Source organism: Bufo gargarizans, chromosome 4, assembly GCF_014858855.1.
Source record: "Bufo gargarizans isolate SCDJY-AF-19 chromosome 4, ASM1485885v1, whole genome shotgun sequence".
In the NCBI taxonomy this organism is placed as follows: domain Eukaryota; kingdom Metazoa; phylum Chordata; class Amphibia; order Anura; family Bufonidae; genus Bufo; species Bufo gargarizans.
This window is the reverse complement of record NC_058083.1, coordinates 124,226,097-124,249,757: the sequence shown is the minus strand read 5'-3', so window position 1 is coordinate 124,249,757 and position 23,661 is coordinate 124,226,097. Positions and strand designations below refer to the sequence as shown.

The following is a 23,661-nucleotide window of genomic DNA, read 5'->3' as shown; positions in this document are numbered from 1 at the left end:
TAACATCCACAAGAACGCCAGGACCTAAGATTTCTAAGCAGTCTATTGCCTTCTTGATATACTGTAGGTCATACTGGTGCCATCTTTTCCTTAGGTAGGCAACACACATGCTCATGGCCGTCCATGATGTAAAAGAAAACATGATTCATCAGACTGCGACCAGGCCACCTTCTTTCATTGCTCCATGGTCTAGTCCTGATGCTACGATGCCCATAATAGGTGATTTTGGTGGTGGACAGGTGTCAGCCTGGGTACACTGACTGGTCTACAGCTACGCAGCCCCATATACAGGTCCTTCTAAAAAAAAAAATTGCATATTGTAATAAAGTTCATTATTTTCTGTAATGTACTGATAAACATTAGACTTTCATATATTTTAGATTCATTACACACCAACTGAAGTAGTTCAAGCCTTTTATTGTTTTAATATTGATGATTTTGGCATACAGCTCATGAAAACCCAAAATTCCTATCTCAAAAAATTAGCATATCATGAAAAGGTTCTCTAAACAAGCTATTAACCTAATCATCTGAATCAACTAATTAACTCTAAACACCTGCAAAAGATTCCTGAGGCTTTTAAAAACTCCCAGCCTGGTTCATTACCCAAAACCGCAATCATGGGTAAGACTGCCGACCTGACTGCTGTCCAGAAGGCCATCATTGACACCCTCAAGCAAGAGGGTAAGACACAGAAAGAAATTTCTGAACGAATAGGCTGTTCCCAGAGTGCTGTATCAAGGCACCTCAGTGGGAAGTCTGTGGGAAGGAAAAAGTGTAGCAGAAAACGCTGCACAACGAGAAGAGGTGACCGGACCCTGAGGAAGATTGTGGAGAAGGACCGATTCCAGACCTTGGGGGACCTGCGGAAGCAGTGGACTGAGTCTGGAGTAGAAACATCCAGAGCCACCGTGTACAGGCGTGTGCAGGAAATGGGCTACAGGTGCTGCATTCCCCAGGTCAAGCCACTTTTGAACCAGAAACAGCGGCAGAAGTGCCTGACCTGGGCTACAGAGAAGCAGCACTGGACTGTTGCATGTAATTCGGAAATCAAGGTGCCAGAGTCTGGAGGAAGACTGGGGAGAGGGAAATGCCAAAATGCCTGAAGTCCAGTGTCAAGTACCCACAGTCAGTAATGGTCTGGGGTGCCATGTCAGCTGCTGGTGTTGGTCCACTGTGTTTTATCAAGGGCAGGGTCAATGCAGCTAGCTATCAGGAGATTTTGGAGCACTTCATGCTTCCATCTGCTGAAAAGCTTTATGGAGATGAAGATTTCATTTTTCAGCACGACCTGGCACCTGCTCACAGTGCCAAAACCACTGGTAAATGGTTTACTGACCATGGTATTACTGTGCTCAATTGGCCTGCCAATTCTCCTGACCTGAACCCCATAGAGAATCTGTGGGATATTGGGAAGAGAAAGTTGAGAGACGCAAGACCCAACACTCTGGATGAGGTTAAGGCCGCTATCGAAGCATCCTGGGCCTCCATAACACCTCAGCAGTGCCACAGGCTGATTGCCTCCATGCCACGCCGCATTGAAGCAGTCATTTCTGCAAAAGGATTCCCGACCAAGTATTGAGTGCATAACTGAACATAATTATTTGAAGGTTGACTTTTTTTGTATTAAAAACACTTTTCTTTTATTGGTCGGATGAAATATGCTAATTCTTTGAGATAGGAAATTTGGGTTTTCATGAGCTGTATGCCAAAATCATCAATATTAAAACAATAAAAGGCTTGACCTACTTCAGTTGTGTGTAATGAATCTAAAATATATGAAAGTCTAATGTTTATCAGTACATTACAGAAAATAATGAACTTTATCACAATATGCTAATTTTTTTAGAAGGACCTGTACAACAAGCATCTATCATGGCCAGCAGTAACATTTTCAATTATTTGTCCTAAACTCTGTAGCACTTTTATGGTGTAGGACCAGATGGCCTAGATTTCTCTCCTCGTGCACATTAATTAGCTATGGCACCAGTGACCCTGTCACTGATTCCCCTGTCGGACATATTTAGAACACTTTTGATAAATACTAAAGACTGCACATTGGGGATACACCACAGAACCTGTCATTTTGGAGATGCTCTGACCACAATGTGTCTCTTGTCAAAGTCGCTCAGATACTTACGCTTTGAGAACTGAATTTATCATTTTTGAAATGCAGTATAACTGCAGTACAACAAGACCTCTCACTCTGTATTGTGCTATTCCTCTGTTATTCCTTCAGGAATTGTAAGATAAATTCACACCATATCTCTTGTCAATGAGATGCGTTGCCATATCCTCTTACAATTAACAATCAATTCTGACAGTGTCAAAGTTTGCTGAGGCACAAACAAACTGATGATGAGGGGAATGGTAAGGCTACGTTCACACTTGCGTTCAGAGCGGATCCGTCTCATATAATGCAGACGGTGGCTCCGTTCAGTACGGATCCGTCTGCATTATAATGTTAAAAAATTTCTAAGTGTGAAAGTAGCCTCAGACGTTTGAAGATTGAGCCATAGTGTGTCATCTTCAAACGGATCCGTCCCCATTGACTTACATTGTAAGTCTGGACGGATCCGCACGCCTCCGCACGGCCAGGCGTTCAGGTGTCCGCCTGCTGAGCGGTGGCTGAACGCTGCCAGACTGATGCATTCTGAGCGGATCCGCATCCACTCAGAATGCATTAGGGCAGTATGGATGCGTTCGGGTCCGCTTGTGAGTCCCTTCAAACGGAGCTCACAAGCGGACACCCGAACGCTAGTGTGAAAGTAGCCTAACATGGTCCCCATGAAATTTGTGATTTCAGGGGTAATGCAGCTGAATGGTCCTCTCTAACCCTAAGTTCACACCTGAGCGTTTTACAGCGCGTTCCTACGCGCTGTAAAACGCTCAACAAGGAGAAACCAATGCTTCCCTATGGAAATGGTTCTCACCTGGGCGTTTTACAGCGCGTACGATCGCGCTGTAAAACGCCCGACGCTCAAACAAGTTCTTGAGCTCTTTTTTGGGCATTTGTCGCGCGTTCCCGCACATAGATATTCGGGAACGCGCGACAATGTGTGCACGCCTGTCTCTGTATGCGCGATTGTAAACGCCCGTACAATCGCGCATACAGAGCGCTCGTTTCAGAACGCTCAGGTCTGAACCCAGGATTACAGAAAGGACACACCCTCTGAGGAAGGAAAAACATCCTGAGCTGTCAGCTATAAATAAATCTAGCAGAGTAATGAATGGAGAGATCTCTGGTTCTATGTGCGGTCGTATGATTGCCACTGATTGCCCATGTGAATCTTTATGGGTACAAATGATTGCAGTTGCCCACACATGATGGATGATTGGGCGATGAACAGTTTGTGAGGTTTGTGACCATGAACTCAAAGAACACCTCCTTGAATTTGTGGCAAATAGGAACTATCTAGATAAAATAAAAAACAGATTGCAGTGTGTTATCTAATGGTAATCATATGGTATCTAAATTACATACAAATCTTCATGCCTATGAACCTTTAATACAGCTGCCAGAGGATGGGGTGTTTCCTAATATAGAAGCGATAGGCATAGGGCACAGCAGTATAAAGTATTATCAGTCATAAATCCTGGGAGTGTAGCGTAATCATACTACTTGCCTGGAGAGATAAAGAAAACTTCCATAAAGATATCATGAATACGCACAGTCTAGTTCAACTGGGACACAGATAACCTAATAATACCTTACAGACGTATAGAAGCTTTGTGAAAGCAATAATGAGAACGGTCAGCAGCCTCAGTGATTCATCAAGTTTTCCGGGTGACTTATGATTCAGGCTGTAGTGATGTCATGACATAGGTGAAATAGGCCGCTGGGGTATAACAATAATTGAATATGAGTAATATAATGAGGGAACTTTTTGAAGTCGGCATGCTTTGAGTTTGTGTGCCAAACAGTGCACATTTACTCCTAACAGTTTTGTCTAGAAATGCTACTCCATTTTTTTTGCCACCACCCTACTAGAGGGTGATTGAAGTTTTTTTTATTTTAAAAGTTGCAGTGATAAATCTGGAGTGAACCTCATTAACATTAGAGATGAGAAAAGTTTTGAAAAACTGGATTCGGCAGCTTCGCCGAACTTAGTCAAGAAATTGTCACAAATCGCTTTTTATTGTATGAAGTGGTCAAAGAACCTGCGGCGAGCGTGAAAACGTCAACCATGTGATCACACTGTCCGTGCGAGCAAACCCACAGGTAGTACATTTATTCGAACCTGACCGCCTAAACCCAAAAGCGAGAGACTCAGGCTATAGGCTGGAAGAGGCCTGGAATTTATTTTTCAAAACTAGTATTGGGGGAAGCTGGTACTGGGGGCACTATGTAGAGGTGGCAAAGGCAAAATATAATTACAAGGGAGCAGTATAAGCACTGGTGAAACTAGAGAGGATTCTATAAGTGCTGGGGGCACTAATAGAGCATTAAACCTATTGGGGCATTAAGTGAAGGGGTATTATACCTACAGGGGGCCACTATAAGAACTGGAGCACTAAAGGTGGTAATTTTACCTATTCCGAGGGAACTACTGGGGACAATACAGAAGACATTATAACCACTGAGGACATGGGGCATTATAATGGTTGGGGACATTAATATGGGACATAAAGTCTACTGGTGACACCAGAGGAGGCTATATAACTACTGGAGGTACTATAGAATGCATTATAATTACTGGGGGCTCTACAATAGGGTATTATAACTACTGGGAGTTCTATAAGGGGGTTATGGAGGGGCCTTATTACAACTGGGAGCACTTTAGGGAGCCTTATTATTACTGGTTGCACTTAAGGGGGCCTTATTTCTCTGGGGAGCTTTATCGCTAGTGGGGTTTATTAATACTGTGGATTTTGTGGGGGCATTATTGGGTGCAATATGGAAGGCACTACTACCAATCGGGGAACGCTGAAGGAGTATAATCACTGGAGGGGACACTATTACTAATGAGGGCACTCTGGGACAGAATTATTATTATTATTGGTGGGACTTTTGAGAGAACTTTGGGAACATAGATGCTGAGGAGGCCTTTGACAGGGTCAATTGCACATTTATTAAAGCCACCCTACAAAAATTCAAACTCACAGAGATGTTTATCAATGCTATCTTCACCCTTTATTCTCAACCCTATGCCCAACTTAAAATCAATGGCACCCTTTCTCCTGTGTTTACCATCTCTAATGGAACAAGGCCAGGGTGCCCTCGTCCTCCTCCCTGTTTATTTTATTTTCTCTAACTCATATCTAAATATTTTAAAGGTGTTCAATTTGGGGGAGATGAACTGAAATATACAGCATTTGCGGATGACTTACTCTTTCTGATCAGAGACAGGTTTGAATGCCCTAGAGAAATGAATTACACAAAATTTGTTGACTTCATTAAAGGGGTTCTGCACTTTCAATTAACTGATGATCTATCCTCTGGATAGATCATCAGCTTCTGATCGGCGGGGGTCCGACACACGGGACCCCCGCCGATCAGCTGTTTGAGAAGGCAGCGGCGCTCCAGCAGCACCACGGCCTTCTCAATGTTTACCGCCAGGCCGCCCGCCCACTGACGTCACGACTTGTATCAACTAGAGTGGGCGCGGCTAAGCTCTGTTCACTTGAATGGAGCTTAGCCGCGCCCACTCTAGTTGATACAAGTCGTGACGTCAGTGGGCGGGCGGCCCGGCGGTAAACAGTGAGAAGGCCGTGGTGCTGCTGGAGCGCCGCTGCCTTCTCAAACAGCTGATCGGCGGGGGTCCCGTGTGTCGGACCCCCGCTGATCAGAAGCTGATGATCTATCCAGAGGATAGATCATCAGTTAATTGAAAGTGCAGAACCCCTTTAACAAGAGGAAATCCTAAATATCTCCCTGCCTCCCTCAGAAACATCTACTATGCAAATGTATTCACTCGTCTAGTGGACATATGGCCCTGTAAAATATCTGTGAAGTCCCTAGGTACCTAAAAGACCTATACTCTTCAAACTATGTCCCACTCCTAGTTGAAACCAAAGATCTTTACAGCAATATAATCTTCCACTTCTATCTTGCAGGGGATGTAAGCACCTGTTAAAGGACTATATCCTTCCAAGATTGCTATATATTTATATATTATACAAATGATACCCATACACCTCCCTATAACTTTTTTAAATCAAGTTCATAAAATGTTTTCCCTCTTCTGTGAAAGAGCAAATAACCTTGCTTAGCACATACTCAGTTAACCAGGCAAAAATAGAAAGTTTTGCATGGCAAACTTGACTTAGGCCTAGTTCACACTTCAGTGTTTGGTCAGTGATTTCCATCAGTGATTTGTGAGCCCAAACCAGGTGCAGCTCTAAACATAGAACAGGAGCAGATCTTTCCCTTCTACCTAATGTCTATGGAGGCTCCACTTCTGGTTTTGGCTCACAAATCACTGATGGAAATCACTGACCAAACACTGAAGTGTGAACTAGGCCTTAGACTTTTTTCTACTTTCCTTCATGTCTGGTGATCCTCCAAAAATAAAAATAAAAGACACACGGAAACAGATCACGGAACAATGGAACCCCATTTTGCAGAACGGAACACAACAACGGTCGTGTGCATGAGGCCTTAAAGGGACACTGACAGGCCAAATAAGCATAATTAGCTGTATATATGTATGCACAGGTCTTCTATTGTGTATTAAAAACATATAAGTCTAACTCCTGTCCACCTTATGAAGACTGTAAAATTATGTTTTATAATTTGATAGAATTGCTCGTCTTTCTGCCCAAGGGGCGGCGTTTCAGCTTTACTTCTGCCCAGGCAGCCGCGCCCCAACTGCCGTTTTGAAGCGCCGCCCAGCTCATCAATATTCACTTCGCTGGGCAGCTTCTCCGACTTTCCGGGGTCCGGCGCATGCTCAATACAAAGCTATGGGCATCGGACTCCATTTTAGCTTCAGCGCATGCACCCGGCACCCTCACTGGCTGGGATCACATCGCGCCTGCGTCCCCTCTGCTTCTTTGAGGCCGCTTCAGCCTCTGCGTTCTGCGCCTGCGCCGGACACTTTTCTGAGCAGCGCAGAAGCCGCCCAGCGAAGTAAATATTGATGAGCTGGGCGGCGCTTCAAAAACGGCGGTTGGGGGGCAGCTGCCTGGGCAGAAGTAAAGCTGAAACGCCGCCCCTTGGGCAGAAAGACGAGCAATTCTATCAGGTTATAAAACATCATTTTACAGTCTTCATAAGGTGGACAGGGGTCAGACTTATATGTTTTTAATACACAATAGAAGACCTGTGCATGCATATATACAGCTAATTATGTTTATTCGGCCTGTCAGTGTCCCTTTAAGCTAAATTACGACTTAGCCTTCTCCATTTATCTATTTAGGCAACCAATCGGGTCCTTTGCTGTACCTTGCCTTCAAATTTGCCAAGATTTATATGTATACCCCTATCTAAACCGGGAACATACAACAAGCAAACCTGTGCAGGTGCCAACCTAAAATGGCAGACTCAAATATACTGTAATAGAAAACGCACATTGCCAGTGCCACCAATAATTCATAAAATACTTAATCTTTATTAGTATGCTATAAAATAATCAGCTGAACCACAGCTAGGCCTACACAAACAGTTGTATAGGAAGGTTGCTGGTGACAAGCATGCACCCTATGGACAGAGAGGGGGGCACGCAGGACATGAGGAGGGCAGACAGGCCTAGTGTGGGTTGAACAGAGCTAACAGCGCTCTGGCGGCTGTGTCTGCTCGAAAGAAGCAGGAAAATGTTAGTAGGCATGGACTGCTATAACCGTGGGGCGGCAGGACAGGTGAGCATTCCAGTGGCCATACCTGCTGGTAACGGAGTTGTCAGTGGGCACAGACCACCAGTGTTATACATTGTACTCTATAACAGAACTATACTGGTAAGAAAGATACAAAAGATATGGGGTAAATGGGTGCTCTCATTTTCATGAGGTTTTTAGTTAGTATCAATCATATAATTCTTGGTTGCTATTTCACAACTCTATAAAGCAGGTGGATATCCCAAAAGGAAACACAAAGGAGTGCTTATTAGCAGATCACAAGGTAGAGCTAAGAAAAGCTCAGTTGTGAAATCAATGACATAACAAATTATCCCCATAGTTATCATAGGCGTCAATGGACAGTCATTTATTTACTTTCTGGTGACACGTCAGCCACACTAATAATAGTTAAGATGCATATCTTACTGTATATACTGCTATTTCATACTCATAAATTCTGAGAGAGTGGGTAATGAAGGTGTCTCCAAGCAGGTTATAATTCCTTTAGTTTTCAAAATGCCTTCAAAATTCCTTTAGGGAACCATGAGGATGGCATGATGAGCATTAGAGAAAAAGTCCGGAGAAATCCATGACAAAAGCAGAAGCAATAAATCTTCTAAAAATACTCTACAATCACTCAACTCTTTGGCCAGAGAAAGGAACCAATGGATCCATGGTAGTCACAGATCGTCAATTTGGTCTTCCATTGTAGTAAAATTATATATTCTGACTTCCTTCATAATCGCCACCTAATCACTGACCACAATAATACAAGGCCGCTTGTTTTATTTACAGTAGTCATCACTTCACATATAAAGTTATAGAGGCTTAGCCAGGGCTAAGAGGAATTATTTTGGTGCCCTACGCCCTAGGCAGATAAGGCGATTGATGTCCCCCCACTATGAACCGCATGAACAGTATACAAACCAAGCGGAAAAAAAGGCTTTATACAATAGTTAATATGAAATTCCTTTCTATATTTCTTCTATTATATTTAGATGATAAAATATTTTTATTAAACACCCCACTGATCCACTCTCCTGCCAGTTAATCCAGATATCCCTAGTGGTAAAAAAAATATTTCAATGGCACTATTTGGTGGTACATATAATTTATTGATTTTTTTTTTTTAAGGAAAATGTAAAAAAATACAATAAAAATGTAAAAAAACTATGGTGGATTTACAACATACACTGTGTGGTATAAATGGTAATTTTATTCCATTGGTCTTTTAGATTTTGGCGATGCCCATGTCTAGTTTAGTTCATATTTTTTCTACTTTTCCAAAATAAATGCATGTTTTATGGAAAAATAGTAACTGTCATTTTTTTTTCTAAACAGCATTTGGCATGAGGTCTACATACTATAACACGGGTTCATTATGGGTCGCTATAATTGTCGCAGTAGCAAATATGTTTTTTTTGTATTCTTTACAGTTTACTATTTTTAAGAATACAATAAATAGTTTTTTATAATTAGTCTATATTTGCCTTTTTCTTTCTGACACTTTTAAAAAACTTTTTTTTATATTCCCACTAGGGGACTCGAAGGCAGGATTATTGGATCGCTTACACACCCCACCCCCTGTCAAACTCCTTAGGTGCCACAGTAGCTACTGACCTAGCAACTAAAGTTGCAAGGTTGTGGCAGGGAGGTTCACAAGACGGTCCTGTGGATGGAGGAGGCAGGGCCCTCTGACCTGAGACAGATATCACCTCAACCATCTGTAGTGCATCTATACAGGAAACTGAGTGGTAAACTACCCAGATTACTGTATGGAATCTAAAGTGAGGGTGGGTCTGATTGGTAGCAATACATACCGGATACCTTCGATTAAGGGTACTTTCACACTTGCGGCATGCGGATCCGTCTGACAAATGCATTGCAATACCGGATCCATCTCTCCGGTGTCATCCGGAAAAACTGATCCGGTATTGTTTTTTTTTGCATTTTTAAAAAGGTCTGTGCATGCGCAGACTGGAAAGCCGGATCCGTTTTGCCGGAACGCTTAATGCCGGATCCGGCACTAATACACTTCAATGTAAATTAATGCTAGATCCGGCATTCCGGCAAGTGATCAGTATTTTTGGCCGGAGAGAAAACTGCTGTATGCTGCGGTATTTTCTCCGTCCAAAAAACGTAAGAGGGACTGAACTGATGCATCCATTCAGAATGTATTAGGATAAAACTGATCCGTTCTTTTCCGGTATTGAGATCCTGTGACGGAACTCAATACTGGGAAACAAAAACACTAGTGTGAAAGAACCCTAAGGGTCCATTCCCACTAATGAATTATCGGTTTGCATGCGATCCGCATTATTTTGCGGACCAGATGAAAACCTGTTCATTTCAACGAGACTGCAAAAGATGTCGACCGCAGACCGTGTGCTGATCTGAAAATGCCTGGATACACAGGTAGTGATATGGATGCGCCGCCTGAATGCCTCCAGAGTAGTCATGGGAACACGATGCGCTTGGATATGATCGTCATATGAAGCAATGCTTGTGTCAGAAGACATGTTGGGAGGGGGGGGGTCAGTGATGGAGGCCAAGCAGGCAGAGTGAAAGCAGCTGGGGCTTGTAAGATGCTTTGTTACATTGCTATGGAACCAGAGAATACGTAATACATGTGCAGGAAGTGATCTTTGGCCTGTCCACATGGATCCACAACTTGAAGGATACACATTAGGACTTTACACTGTTCAGCTAACTTAATGAAGCGACAATTGGTGAGCGCACTGCTGATATGCAGTGATAATTATATACAGATTTGTGATTGGTTAATGCATTTGATTGTAACACCTTCTACCACTGTACAGTGATGTATGTTTTATACTATGGTGATGCTTGAGAAAGGCTATGATCTAGCCAAAATGTTTTTTTTTTTTTTATACACGTTTGATCAAATAAAGGAACCATTGAGGGAGATGTGGTCGTCATTCTGAATTTTGAATGAATGCTGATAAACATCTTTTATTACAGATATGGCTTTACATTTCAAACATTAGACAAGTGGAAAATGAATTATAACATAATGTAACATCAGCCTGTACCTTAAATGTGTTTGCCAGTGATGGATTTCTGAATAGCTGCCCATGCTGTGGGGACTGTCCACCGATCAGCAAGTCGGCCCCAAACTTGTTACTCGGCGACTGGAGCTTTTTGGCGTCAGAGCTCCACAGGAAAGCACTCACTTCAGACACAGGAAACCCAGACTCAGCTAATCCAATAGCTGGCTGGAGAATATCTCCAAGGCTGACCTAGTAAGAGAGAAGGAACAGGATATGACAGAAAGAACAAGGTTCATTTAGCTATTATGGTGTCAGAGCTGAAATCGTAGTATTAAAATATTGCTTTCAGGGAAGTTTTAAATGCAGCTCGTGTCCAATACATACAAGATAAACTCACAATTACACTAAGGGATGCAATTAAAAATCATTTTGTTTAGCGTTTTCTCAGGCTGTGATTTTATGAAGTTTATTTGAAAGTGTACCGTAAAACCTTCAACTTAAATAGCGTGCTCCGATACATACAAGCCCCAACTTCCATACAAGACTTGCCAAGATGTGGCACCATAGTGCATCCCCATCCACAGTGCAAAGGCTCGTTCACACGACCGCGTGAAGCCCGTGCTGTGGTCCGCAATGCACGGGCACTGACCGTGGCCCAGCCGCATGGGGATCGTGGACCCATTCATTTGAATGGGTCCGCAATCCCTCAGTTCTGCAAAAAGATAGAGCATGTTCTATCTTTTTGCGGTGCAGAAGCATGGAACGGAACCCCAGAAAGCACTCCGTAGTGCTTCCGTTCCGCATCTCCAGATTTGCGGACCCATTTAAGTTAATGGGTCCGCATCTATGTTGCTGAATGCACACGGAACGGTGCCCGAGTATTGCGGATCCGCAAATGCGGTCTGCAAAACGGCAACGGGAAGCACACATTCGTGTGAACTAGCTCTAAGACAAAACCCTCCAATGAGTCCCCATAAACACTGCTGACTGGAATCCCCTATTGATAATGTTGCAGCGCCCCTATAACAGAGCCAGACAGAGCTCCCTCAATGACAATACCAGAGTGCATACATTAACCATGTCAGCTAATGACCCACTGAAAGTGTCAGGGTGCTTTATTAAACAGTGCCAGCAGAGAATCTCCCCTATTCAGTGCCAGACAGGGCGCCCCATGGATAGCAAGTTAGCTGAGCAGTGTACCTGGAGATCTAGGTCAGTTCCACAGACTTTGAATGGAGTGGCAGCACGCATACAGAGGACACAAGATCCCCTATTCTGGCAGTCGATGGGAGCACTCGAATGACTCTTCTATCTTTGCCAGTCCCATAGAATCTGAGAGAGGTAGCAGGCATGCCTGACCACTGTAAAACTGTAGTAAAGGGGCTGTGCAGTGCTAGTATATTGATGACCTATGTTCAGGATAGGTCATCGGTATGAGATTGGTGGAGGTTCAACTCCCAGCCGCCACGGAACAGCTGTTTGAAGATGTTGTAGCGCTTGTTCGAGCGATGCGGCTTCTTCTACACAGTGTCACTGTCACACTTGTAGTAGCAACGTATTATAACTACAAGTGAACAGGACGAGAGGTTGTAATTACACTGCACTGCCGCTACAAGTTAGAAGGCATGCGATTAATGAGTGAAGAGGCCGCAGCACTTGCACAAGCACCGCAGCCTTTTCAAACAGCTGATCGGCAGGTATGCCAGGAGCCGGGCCCCTGATGATCTGATATCAAAGTGGTTACCCACTTTCTGTTTATTGTTAACCAATGTGTTTGTGAGATCATTATATGAGACTTACTAATATGGCCTTTGTTGAAATCCTGCACCATTTTCTATATTGGTGTATGTATGCCCCCTTGTTTACAAAGTATTTTCTGCTGTCCACAGAGATCCTGTCCATAAAATGGCTGCTGATGGAGGGTCATATGACCAGGCAAATCACCTCCATGTGACATCACCTCCATTCAAACACACTGAACCTGCACTAAACTCCCAAAACAACAAGTGCAGACAACAGGTGCAGTGTGTTTGGATGGAGGAGGCATCACAAGCAAGTGATTATCCTGGTCACATGTTCCTCCATCAGCAGCCACTTTATGGACAGGAACCCTGTATGGACAGCAGAAAAGACATTGCAAACAATGGACAAACCTTGTGAAATATAGAAAATGGTGCAGAATTTCAACAAGGGCCATATCCAGGGCTGGAGTCCTGCAGGAAAGCGTGGGAACGGCGTTCCTGCACTTTTTTCTTAGCAGGAACGCCGTTCCCTTTCAGCAGGGCAGCGCATTCTGCCCCTCAACACTGCCGGCGCCCCGCTCTGGCGCAGCATGAAGAGAGGGACTGACAAGAGGTAAGCGCCTCAAGTGTAGCGTGGCCGAGCCCTGTCCGGTCCGCGGTACAGGAGCTTTTGTTTCCTGTACCCGGCCGGACTGACAGGAAGTGCTCACTTAGTGTGCACTTCCTTTCAGTCCGGCCGGGTACAGAAAACAAATGCTCCTGTACCAAGGACCGGGCAGAGCTCAGCCACGCTACACCCAAGGTGGGTGAGGAGAAAGAGAGAGTGACAAGGAAAGGAGGGGGGAGAAAGAGAGAGTGACATGGGAGGGAGGGGGGAGAAAGAGAGAGTGACAAGGGAGGGAGGGGGGAGAAAGAGAAAGTGACAAGGGAGGGAGGGGGGAGAAAGAGAGAGTGACAAGGGAGGGAGAGAGGGGGAGAAAGAGAGAGTGACAAGGGAGGGAGAGAGGGGGAGAAAGAGAGAGTGACAAGGGAGGGAGAGAGGGGGAGAAAGAGAGTGACAAGGGAGGGAGAGAGGGGGAGAAAGAGAGAGAGTGACAAGGGAGGGAGAGAGGGGGAGAAAGAGAGAGTGACAAGGGAGGGAGAGAGGGGGAGAAAGAGAGAGTGACAAGTGAGGGAGAGAGGGGGAGAAAGAGAGAGTGACAAGGGAGGGAGAGAGGGGGAGAAAGAGAGAGTGACAAGGGAGGGAGAGAGGGGGAGAAATGAGTATTACACTCACCGGTAATCCGGTTTCCTGGAAGTCTCCATGACACCACATGCTGAGATTGACTCCCTCCTGATTGGACAGGAAAAACACAGAGAGGTTAAAACCCCCACCCCCTCCTCACATCACCAGTGTATTTTAACGAAGAACCCCAGGATGAAAGGATAATAGCTAACAGCAGAACAAAGGGTGGGATGTATGTGGTGTCATGGAGACTTCCAGGAAACCGGATTACCGGTGAGTGTAATACTCATTTCCCCAGTCGTCTCCATGACACCACATGCTGAGATAATATCAAAGATATCATTAGGGGGGGGGGGACTGCCGACAGGACCTTACGTCCGAATCTTAGGTCATCATTAGCGGCTAAGTCTAGCCTGTAGTGCTTAGTGAAAGTATGAGCTCTCTTCCAGGTTGCTGCCCTGCAAATCTGTTGTAAGGAGGCTGAAGCTTTTTCCGCCCAGGAGGCGGCCATGCCTCTCGTAGAATGTGCCTTTAGTGAAGCGGGGACATCTTTTCCCTGAGCTTTGTATGCTTCCGAGATGGCCACCTTAATCCATCTAGAGATGGAACTTTTCGCCGCTTTCCTCCCCTTGTTGGGACCTGAAAATTGGACAAACAGATTTTTGTCTATTCTCCAAAGACTGGTAGCTTCCAGGTACTTTAATACCGCTCTCCGGACGTCTAATGTGTGGTAAGTAGATTCCTGATCGTTTTTCGGATCGTTACAGAACGAAGGGAGAACAATGTCCTGAGACCTATGAAAGGTCGAGACTACCTTGGGGAGGAAAGTTGGATCTAATTTGAAAATTAATCTGTCCTCAAATATTGTAAGGAATGGTTCTTGGATGGACAAGGCCTGCAGCTCACAGACCCTTCTGGCTGAGGTTATTGCCACCAAAAATATAGTTTTAATTGTAAGCCATCTGATGTGAATAGAGTCCAGAGGTTCAAATGGATTGGAGGTTAGACCCCCTAGTACCGTATTAAGGTTCCATGGTGGCACCATGTTTTTAATCGTAGGTCTGATCCTATCTGCTGCTTTAAGGAACCTGGATATCCAGGGATGTTCCGTTAGCTTGGTATTATATAGTGCCCCTAAGGCCGATACCTGGACCCTAAGGGTATTAGGGGATAGCCCTAAATCTAACCCTTCTTGAAGAAAATCCAGGATTAGTGAGATGTTGGCTCTGAACTGGTTGAAGGAGGTTCCAGACCAATCCGCGAATTTCTTCCATATTTTTTGGTACTTATCGTTGGTAGTCTGCTTCCTGCTAAGGAGTAAGGTGTTCACTACTTTTTTTGATAAACCGAAGTTTAATAAGTTGGATTCTTCAGAATCCAGGCTGATAATTTTAGTATTTCCAGGTCTGGGTGAGTGATGGGCCCCTGACTTAGAAGGTCCGGCCTCCGAGGTAGAAGGAAAGGAGCTTCCACGCTGAGGGCTTTCAAGAGGGAGAACCAACTTCTTTTGGGCCAGAAGGGGGTTATCAGTATTAGTGTACAACTCTCCTTTAGGAACTTCTGTAATACTTTGGGAATAAGCGGAAATGGGGGGAATGCGTAGACTAGGTTTGTTGTCCAGCTCTGATTGAAGGCGTCTACTGCCCCCGGATGATCCCTGGGGTTGAGGGAGAAGAACTGGTTTAGCTGATGATTTCTCCTGGATGCAAACAGGTCTATCGTCGGCCTGCCCCATTTCTTTGTGATTAAGTGAAAGACTTCTGGGGCTAACATCCATTCCCCAGGGTCTAGTCTGTGCCGGCTTAGGTAATCGGCCTGAATGTTTAATACTCCCTTCAGATGAACCGCTGAAAGAGATTGAATGTTGCTTTCTGCCCAGGAAAAGATTTTGTTCGCCAGGTTCTGTAACAGGTGATGCCTTGTGCCTCCCTGGTGTTGGATGAAGGCCACGGCTGTAGCGTTGTCCGAGTAGACTAGGACGTGACGTCCTTCTGCCAGCTGACTCGTATGTTTCAGTGCTTCCCACACTGCCTTCAGCTCCTTGAAATTTGAGGATTGCTGACTTACGTAACTCCCCCATGTTCCCTGGTAGGAGTCCCCCTGGACGATCGCTCCCCAACCGTGGAGACTGGCATCTGTTGTGATGACTAGAGGGAGATCTTGTGCCCAGAAAATCCCGTTTTCTAGGTTGGATCTGCTGAGCCACCAAGTTAGCGATTTTTTGGTCTTTGTATCTAAGAATATTCTCCTCTCTAGGGTTAATTGTGATCTGTTCCATTTGTCTAAGATGAATTTCTGAAGTGGTCTTAGATGGAACTGTGCCCAGGCTACTGCTGGAATGCAAGCAGACAGACTCCCTAATACCTTCATGGCCTGTCTTATCGAACAGAATTTCTCCTTCTTGAACTTCCTCAAAGCTGTCTGAAGCTTTACTATCTTTTGAGGTGGCAGAAAAGATCTTTGGGAGACTGTGTCTAAGGTTATGCCCAGAAAATCTTTCCGTTTGGATGGGATTAAATCCGATTTTTCCCAATTGATGATCCAACCTAGGTTCTGTAGATGCCCCAGGACTAACCCGAGATGGTTTTTCATGGTCTCTATGTTGTCTGCCACTACCAGTAGGTCGTCCAGATAGGGGATCACACAAATTGCCTTTTCTCTCAAGGTTGTCAAGGCTTCCGCCATTATTTTGGTAAAAACCCTCGGGGCAGAAGAGATCCCGAAGGGGAGACACCTGAACTGGAAATGTTGAATGTTTCCCTCCAATTTTACTGCGAACCTTAGAAACTCCCTTGATGACCTGTGAATTGGAACATGATAATAAGCGTCGCTTAAATCTATTGTGGCCATCACCGCGTCCTTCTTCAAGAGCTTCACTGCTGACTTCAGGGTCTCCATTTTGAATTTTTGATATCTTACATATTTGTTTAGATGTTTCAGATTTATAATTACCCTGGATTTCCCGTTTGGTTTTTTTATGATGAAGAGGCGGGAATAAAATCCCAGCCCTGTCTGATTTTTTGGAACTGGCTCTATGGCGTCCAAGGTTAATAGGTTTTTTATATCTTTTTTTAAGGTCACAGTTTGAGATGGGGGAAGGGTAGTGATTACGTATTTCTGTGGGGGGGGGGGGGAAGAAGATCTATCTGATAACCCTCCTGTATAATACTTAAGATCCACCTGCTGTTTGTTACGTGCTCCCAAGATTTTAGAAAGGAGCTGAGTCTTCCCCCCACAGGTATAGCGTCATTGTTTGCTATTGGATGAGGAGGCCTCTGCCCGGTTTGGGTTGAAGAGGAAACTTCTCCCTCTGCCTCCCTTCGCATAACTCCACCTCCCAGTCTTCCCTTTATCTTTTTTATTTTCGGGTTGAAAAAAATCGGTCACGAAAGGGCTGTCTCTTTTGTTTATATCTTTCCTCGGGAAACCCCCTTTTTTTATTTGTTGCGTTGTCTAGGATTTTGTCCAAATCTTCACCGAAGACGTACTGACCGTGGAAGGGGAGTGCGATTAATTTATTTTTAGATGTGATGTCTCCTGACCACGCTTTGAGCCATAATGCCCTTCTCGCAGTATTTGAGAGAACAGCTGTACGGGCAGATAGTTTCACTGATTCGGCTGCTGCGTCTGCTAGGAACGAGGTTGCCATCTTTAGTAGAGGCAAGTTCTCTAGAATTTGATCTCGTGGCGTTTTGTTAACCAGATGTATCTCTAGCTGGTCTAGCCAGAGGTTCAGTGTTCTGGCCACACATGTAGAGGCGACGCCTGGTTTGAGAAGGGCCGCCGTAGTCTCCCAGGTCTTTCGCAAGAGACTCTCCGTTTTCCTGTCTAGAGGATCTTTCAACTGTGCTGAGTCCTCAAACGGCAGGGCCGTATGTTTTGCTACCTTGGCCACAGGCGCGTCCACTTTTGGAATAGTTTCCCAATCCGTACAATCCTCTTGGCTAAAGGGGTAGCGTCTCTTAATTCCCCTTGGGATAAAGGATCCTTTATCCGGTTTTTCCCATTCTGATCGAATTAGTTTTTGTACACTATCAGGGACCGGAAAAACCGCCTTCTTTCTTTCCCCTAGACCCCCAAATATTTCTTGTTGGGTAGACTTAGGGGCTTTAGGCATCTCCATCTGAATGGTGGCCCTGATGGCCCTGATAAGTTCCTCAATATCTTCAGGATTGAACAGGAAGCGTTTATATTCGCTCTCTTCGTCTGAAGATCCTGGGTGCTTTTGCACCGATTCGGAGTCTGAGACCGCCAGTCCCTCAGAGTCGGAATCCAGGATGAGTGATTTAACACTACGGGAATCCTGAGTGGGAGCAACTTTGGGGGGAGTGGGTTCTCTGGCAGCTAAGGCTAGCTGGACCTCCTCTTTTACCACTTTTCTAATGTCTTCAATTAAACCAGAAGACTCAGCCTTGATGACACTGGCTGTACATTCTTTACACAGGGCTTTGGATCCTGTGTTAGATAATCTCTTGCCGCAAATACCACATTTTTTGTTTTTTTTGGCTGCAGAAGTGGAATCCTTTTCTCCCTGAAAATGTTAAGGGAGGAAAGGATGAGCAAACTGAACCCACCATACAAATCATATGCCTGAGAGCATGTTACTCACTGTCCCAGGGTTTGATGCAGGCTCGGTTCCAGAGCCCGGCGTGAGGGGGGTGCTCATCTTGACTCCCGACCGCACAAAGATGCTCCTAGTATGAGCCACGCTTAAGCAGGGCGCCATTACCCAGGTCCTGTGCGTTTTTATGGTGTTCCCTCGCTTCAGGACCTGTGGCGCATGTGGATGACGTCAGCGCGCTTGCTCCGCCCCTGGCGTCTGACGTCACTTGCCTGCCAGCCGGAAGGGACGCATCTCAGCGCCGATCCGCCGCGTCCTCCTTCCCTCTGCATCAAGCCCTCCTGGACCGCCGCAGAGGGAATCTTCGCAGGGGCACTACGTGTGTGCCCGAGCCCAGGCCTAACCGAACAGAGGAGGGAGAGCTGCACTGCAGATCTGACCTCGGCCTGTAGATGAGACGATACTCCAGGTGAGCCCAACGAGCTCCGTGCACCTCTCCCGCTTCCTTATCCTGATGGGACAGGAAAAACACTGGTGATGTGAGGAGGGGGTGGGGGTTTTAACCTCTCTGCGTTTTTCCTGTCCAATCAGGAGGGAGTCAATCTCAGCATGTGGTGTCATGGAGACGACTGGGGAAAGAGAGAGTGACAAGGGAGGGAGAGAGAGGGAGAAAGAGAGAGTGACAAGGGAGGGAGAGAGGGGGAGAAAGAGAGAATGACAAGGGAGGGAGAGAGGGGGAGAAAGAGAGAGTGACAAGGGGGAGCGGGGAGAAAGAGTGACAAGGGAGGAGGGAGATAGAGAGTGACAAGGGAGGGAGGGATTGAGGAGAAAGAGAGTGACAATGGAGGCCTGATGGAGAGGCACTGGGGGCTGCTATGAGGCTACTGGGGGCTGGTGGAGAGGCACTGGGGGCTGGTGGAGAGGCACTGGGGGCTGGTGGGGAGGCACTGGGGGCTGATGGGGAGGCACTGGGGGCTGATGGGGAGGCACTGGGGGCTGATGGGGAGGCACTGGGGGCTGATGGGGAGGCACTGGGGCTGCTATGAAACTACTGGGGGCTGCTATGAAACTACTGGGGGCTGCTATGAGGCTACTGGGGGCTGCTGGAGAGGCACTAGGGGCTGCTTGAGAGGCACTAGGGGCTGCTATGAGGCTACTGGGGGCTGCTGGAGAGGCACTGGGGCTGTTATGAGGCTACTGGGGGCTGCTATGAGGCTACTGGGGCTGCTATAAGGCATGGGGCTCTTATCTGAGGTCTGATTGGGGGTCATTCATATTGGGGTCTGAGCTGAGGTCTGATCTGAGGTCTTATTGGGTTCTTATTAACATTGGGGATCTTATTGGGGCTGTTAGCTGAGGTCTGATTAACATTGGAGGTCTGACCTGAGGTGTAATAAAAAATATTTTTTTCTTATTGTCCTCCTCTAAAACCTAGGTGCATCTTATAGGGCGAAAAATAATTCACTTGCTTGCTCCTCCTCCCGACCTTCCCTGCCCTTTGCATACGCCGCGTGCCGTGACTTCACGCGGAGGCACTGAATCTTGGGCGAGTTCCCACACTTTTTTTCCCAGGACTTGACCCCTGGCCATATCAGTAAGTGCCACGTAACTTGTAGAAGTTATTAGAAGTAGGCCGAGGGCTCTCTCTCACGGCAGTATTCTGATCACTATAGTGCATTAGTAGTTATGAATCCAAATCACCAGTGGGTCCAAAATACTGAAGAGGTGCAAATCTTTCAATTATAGTCTTTTTTTTTTTTTATGTTCCAATCCTGTTTTTGGCTTACAAATACTCATGAAACATACTGACCAAAATACAGTACTATTGTGTGAAACTGGCCTAAATGTAAGGCAAAAACATGATCTACTGATTAATTAGAGCGATTGTTGTTAAGCCATTCGAAATTAAAAGGACCACTATGGACAAAGCTAAAAGTTCTTCAAATGAGAATCAATGTAGATATATTTCAAAATTTCATGTAAATTGGCTACAACATCCTGTGGATTACCATTACCTTTTTGCTTCCAAAGAGTGAAACCGTGTCAACCCAAGCAGCAGCTGCTCCCGGCACGGTGACATTGTGAGCGTGTGTAGAAGGCAGGGGGTTTACCTCATCAAACCCTTGCTGTTTCAACAATTCCAAATGCAGCGCTCTTGGACATCTGCCACTGCAAAGCAGAACATGTATTTCTAAATTAGGAGATCATTATGACACAAGCGCAGCAAAATTACTAGCAGCAAAACGACTAGTACGTTAACAAATTACAATATGATTCCCTTTATATTACACAGCTGTACAACTTTTCCACTAACATGTCTTTAAATAATTTTTGTATGAATATCATAATGTGATGTGGGAACCAGACGATTATAGGGAGATGAGTGTGCAGTACCCCAGACCTGGGGCTACTAAAATATTGTATACAGTTTTGTATTATTATATATTGTTATGTATTTTTGTATGTTAGGCCGTAACTACCAGGTAAGGAATGGATGGCAAATGGTTGGCAAGGAATAGGTCTAACCACCCTGTTCTTGGCCTATTGGCAATAGTGGGCTGGTCCCGATTCCTGCCGGGGGAGGGGCCTTTAAAAAAAGGGAAAGAAGAGTAAGCACGCGTCTTAGCTCCTGCTAAAGATTCTCTAGAGAAATCAACCTTAACCTACACCTCTAGTGAATCCTTGAGAAGACAGTCAGAGTTAACAGCTAAATCCATCATATGAAGACACTGCTGTGAGGTGAGGGACTACGGCTAAGACACCCATCATCCAGAACATTACAAGGCCAGTAAAATCTAAGTGCTAAATTGCAGCCATGCAACCTGCCTCTATAATCCTTACTGGTGCCAGAGAATATTGCTCATTTGCTTCTATTGAATGTATATGAAGTTCTATGTTGCACTTAGTAAAAAATTATTTGTTATTTTTAATTCTGGACTCATTCTTCAATACTACATTTCCACTTCAGCAATCCTCAGAGAGCAACGGCACATCACTTCATCAGAGCCACTACCACTCCCGTCCTATGCACTAGCTTCTCTGAGGCTCTCTGCAAGTGGTGTCACAAATGGCACTGCTCATCTCTTCCTGAAGGAGAGAGAGGTCAGAAGTTTCTTCTCCCGTGCCAGCCACAGACTGACTTATAGAGCAGATGTGTGTACTGTTTACTTTTGTGTCTCCAGTTGCTGCAGAACATCAAAATACAACTGCAGTGGATGTTGTCACTTCTATGTACAGAAGCACAATGTAGGGAGTGAAGACTATTGTTACCCCTTATTGTCACTGCAGGAAAGCAGTAGTTTCACAGTACAATGACATGCGGTTCCGGATATCAAGACTGATTATAACCATTCATCCTTGATATCAAATAGAAAGCAACTGCCACAAGGGATAATCAATGTAATATTTGACTTCTGGCTGTTAATGGATGTGGACACCTTTAGTAGTTACTTAAAACTAATTAAAAACATTTAAAAAATGCATTAAATGTCACGCTGCAATCATTAATCATACTCTGGCCCCATAATATGGAATCCGGTCCTAATTTCTGACTTTTCACATATGGACGTGTCCCTCTCAGTAATGCTGAATGTGAGGTTTGTGGGTCCAGGATGCTGCTGCCTTCATTAGCCCTCACAAACTCTTCAAAAGCTAACCACAGCACACTAATTTTTGAATTGCTCAAAATATGTTTAAATTATTTAATCCAGAATAGAAATATAGTTAGTATTGCACATGAATCCTTGGCCACCCTCCAGCCATACTCTCCTGCTGACTTGTCTTCACACCATCCTAAAGCCATAAACAAGGTCCGGAAAGACCTAAATGTTAACGAAAGATTCATGTGTGTTACACTTCCTATATTTTTATGCTGGATTAAATAAATTGACCATTGTTTTGAGCAATTCAAAAACTGGAGTGCCATGGTTCTCCTTTTGATGATTATTGGAGAGAAGTTCCAACCATTAGGCAGCTACTTTAAAGTAACCAGAATGTTGACCAGAAACTATGCATAGCTCTCATGAAAATGATGTTAAAAACGCATAAACTGTCAGTTTTTCATGGCCATTTTGCATCCATTTCCTGTCCGTCTATCTATTTTTAACGCCCGTTTGTCATCCATTTTGCATCTATTTTCCACAGGGGTTAAAGAACGGATGAATTTTACTGTTTTTTCTTAACCCCCAACCCCTGAAGTGCCCTTGGTATATATTATGTGCCCCATAGTGCCACCCCTCCCCCCGCTTATAATGCCCCAGTATAAATAATGCCTCCCCTAGTGCTACCAGTATGTTTAATGCCCCCTCCAGTGTCTTCAGTATATACAATGTTCTCAGAGGGCGTCCTACATGCAAGACTTTGATATAACGGCAGAGCAAAACATGATGGACTGATAATAATTGAGATAAAATAGTGCACTTTGGCATCAGTTTGAGCCCCATACAACAGTAACTGTGAGCTTTATTTTAGTTAATTTGTAATCAAAAGTGTCACAATGTGACAGAAGAGTAACAGCAGGTGTGCAGCACTGGAGATAACAATGTATAGCCATGTCCCATATACTGGAAAATAAGAACACCAATCCGGGTGACTGAGAGGAGAACATACAAGCCAACTCCAACTTTTTAGAAGCAATGGTGATGTAAAGGATATGACACCCAAAGAGAAAAAGGTTTTGAATTACAAAATAACATTCTCTTCACTAGACCTCTGATCCCCATTTCTGCACAGAAGGGGTCATGTGCACTGCTGCCACCAATGACTGGCTGCAGCCGTGAAGTGTATCCAAGCAGCAAATGCACCAGAAGTGATGCTTGGGGACACGTCACTGATAAGGTCAGTCATTGGCTGCAGCAGTGCATGTGACCCCTGTGCGGATGTTAACAGGCAAGTCCAGTGACCAGAGCCCAGGAGCCAAAATGGAGACGTGAGGAGTAGGTGAGTATGGACTTCTCCACGGGTACAATTGGCGAGAGGAGAAAATTCTGGACAACCCCTTCAAAGCAAAATTATATACATGATTTGTGTTTATTTATGTTACTTCCTTATACAGGTAGGCCCACAAAAAGGTAGCCCACCTCCAATATATCCAAATCAAACTGCCTAATAGTAAAATCTGTCTTATTTGCCTACAGCAACCAATCAGACCTCAGCTTTCAGTTCCTACAGGGCTCTAAAAAAAATGAAAGCTGAGCTCTGATTGGTTGCTATGGACAACTAAGACAGATTACTATTAGGCAGTTACATTTGGAGATATTGGAGGCGGGCTACTTTTACATGGGCCACCCTGTAAAAACGCTGACATATTCCGCAGCACTTTATAGACATTACCATCAAGCTGTCCCC

The 23,661-nt window shown here is 44.9% G+C and overlaps 1 protein-coding gene across 1 annotated transcript in view; it reads right to left on the bottom strand.

Moving 5' to 3' along the window:
- LOC122935038 (glutathione hydrolase-like YwrD proenzyme) overlaps positions 1-23,661 on the bottom strand; it is a 107,349-nt gene that overhangs the window by 60,660 nt on the left and 23,028 nt on the right. Inside the window, exons 4-5 of the mRNA XM_044290758.1 lie at positions 20,331-20,484; positions 10,830-11,036 (exon numbers count right to left, since the gene is read on the bottom strand). Of these exons, the coding sequence (XP_044146693.1) occupies positions 10,830-11,036; positions 20,331-20,484 (361 nt within the window). The remainder of the gene's footprint in view (positions 1-10,829; positions 11,037-20,330; positions 20,485-23,661) is intronic.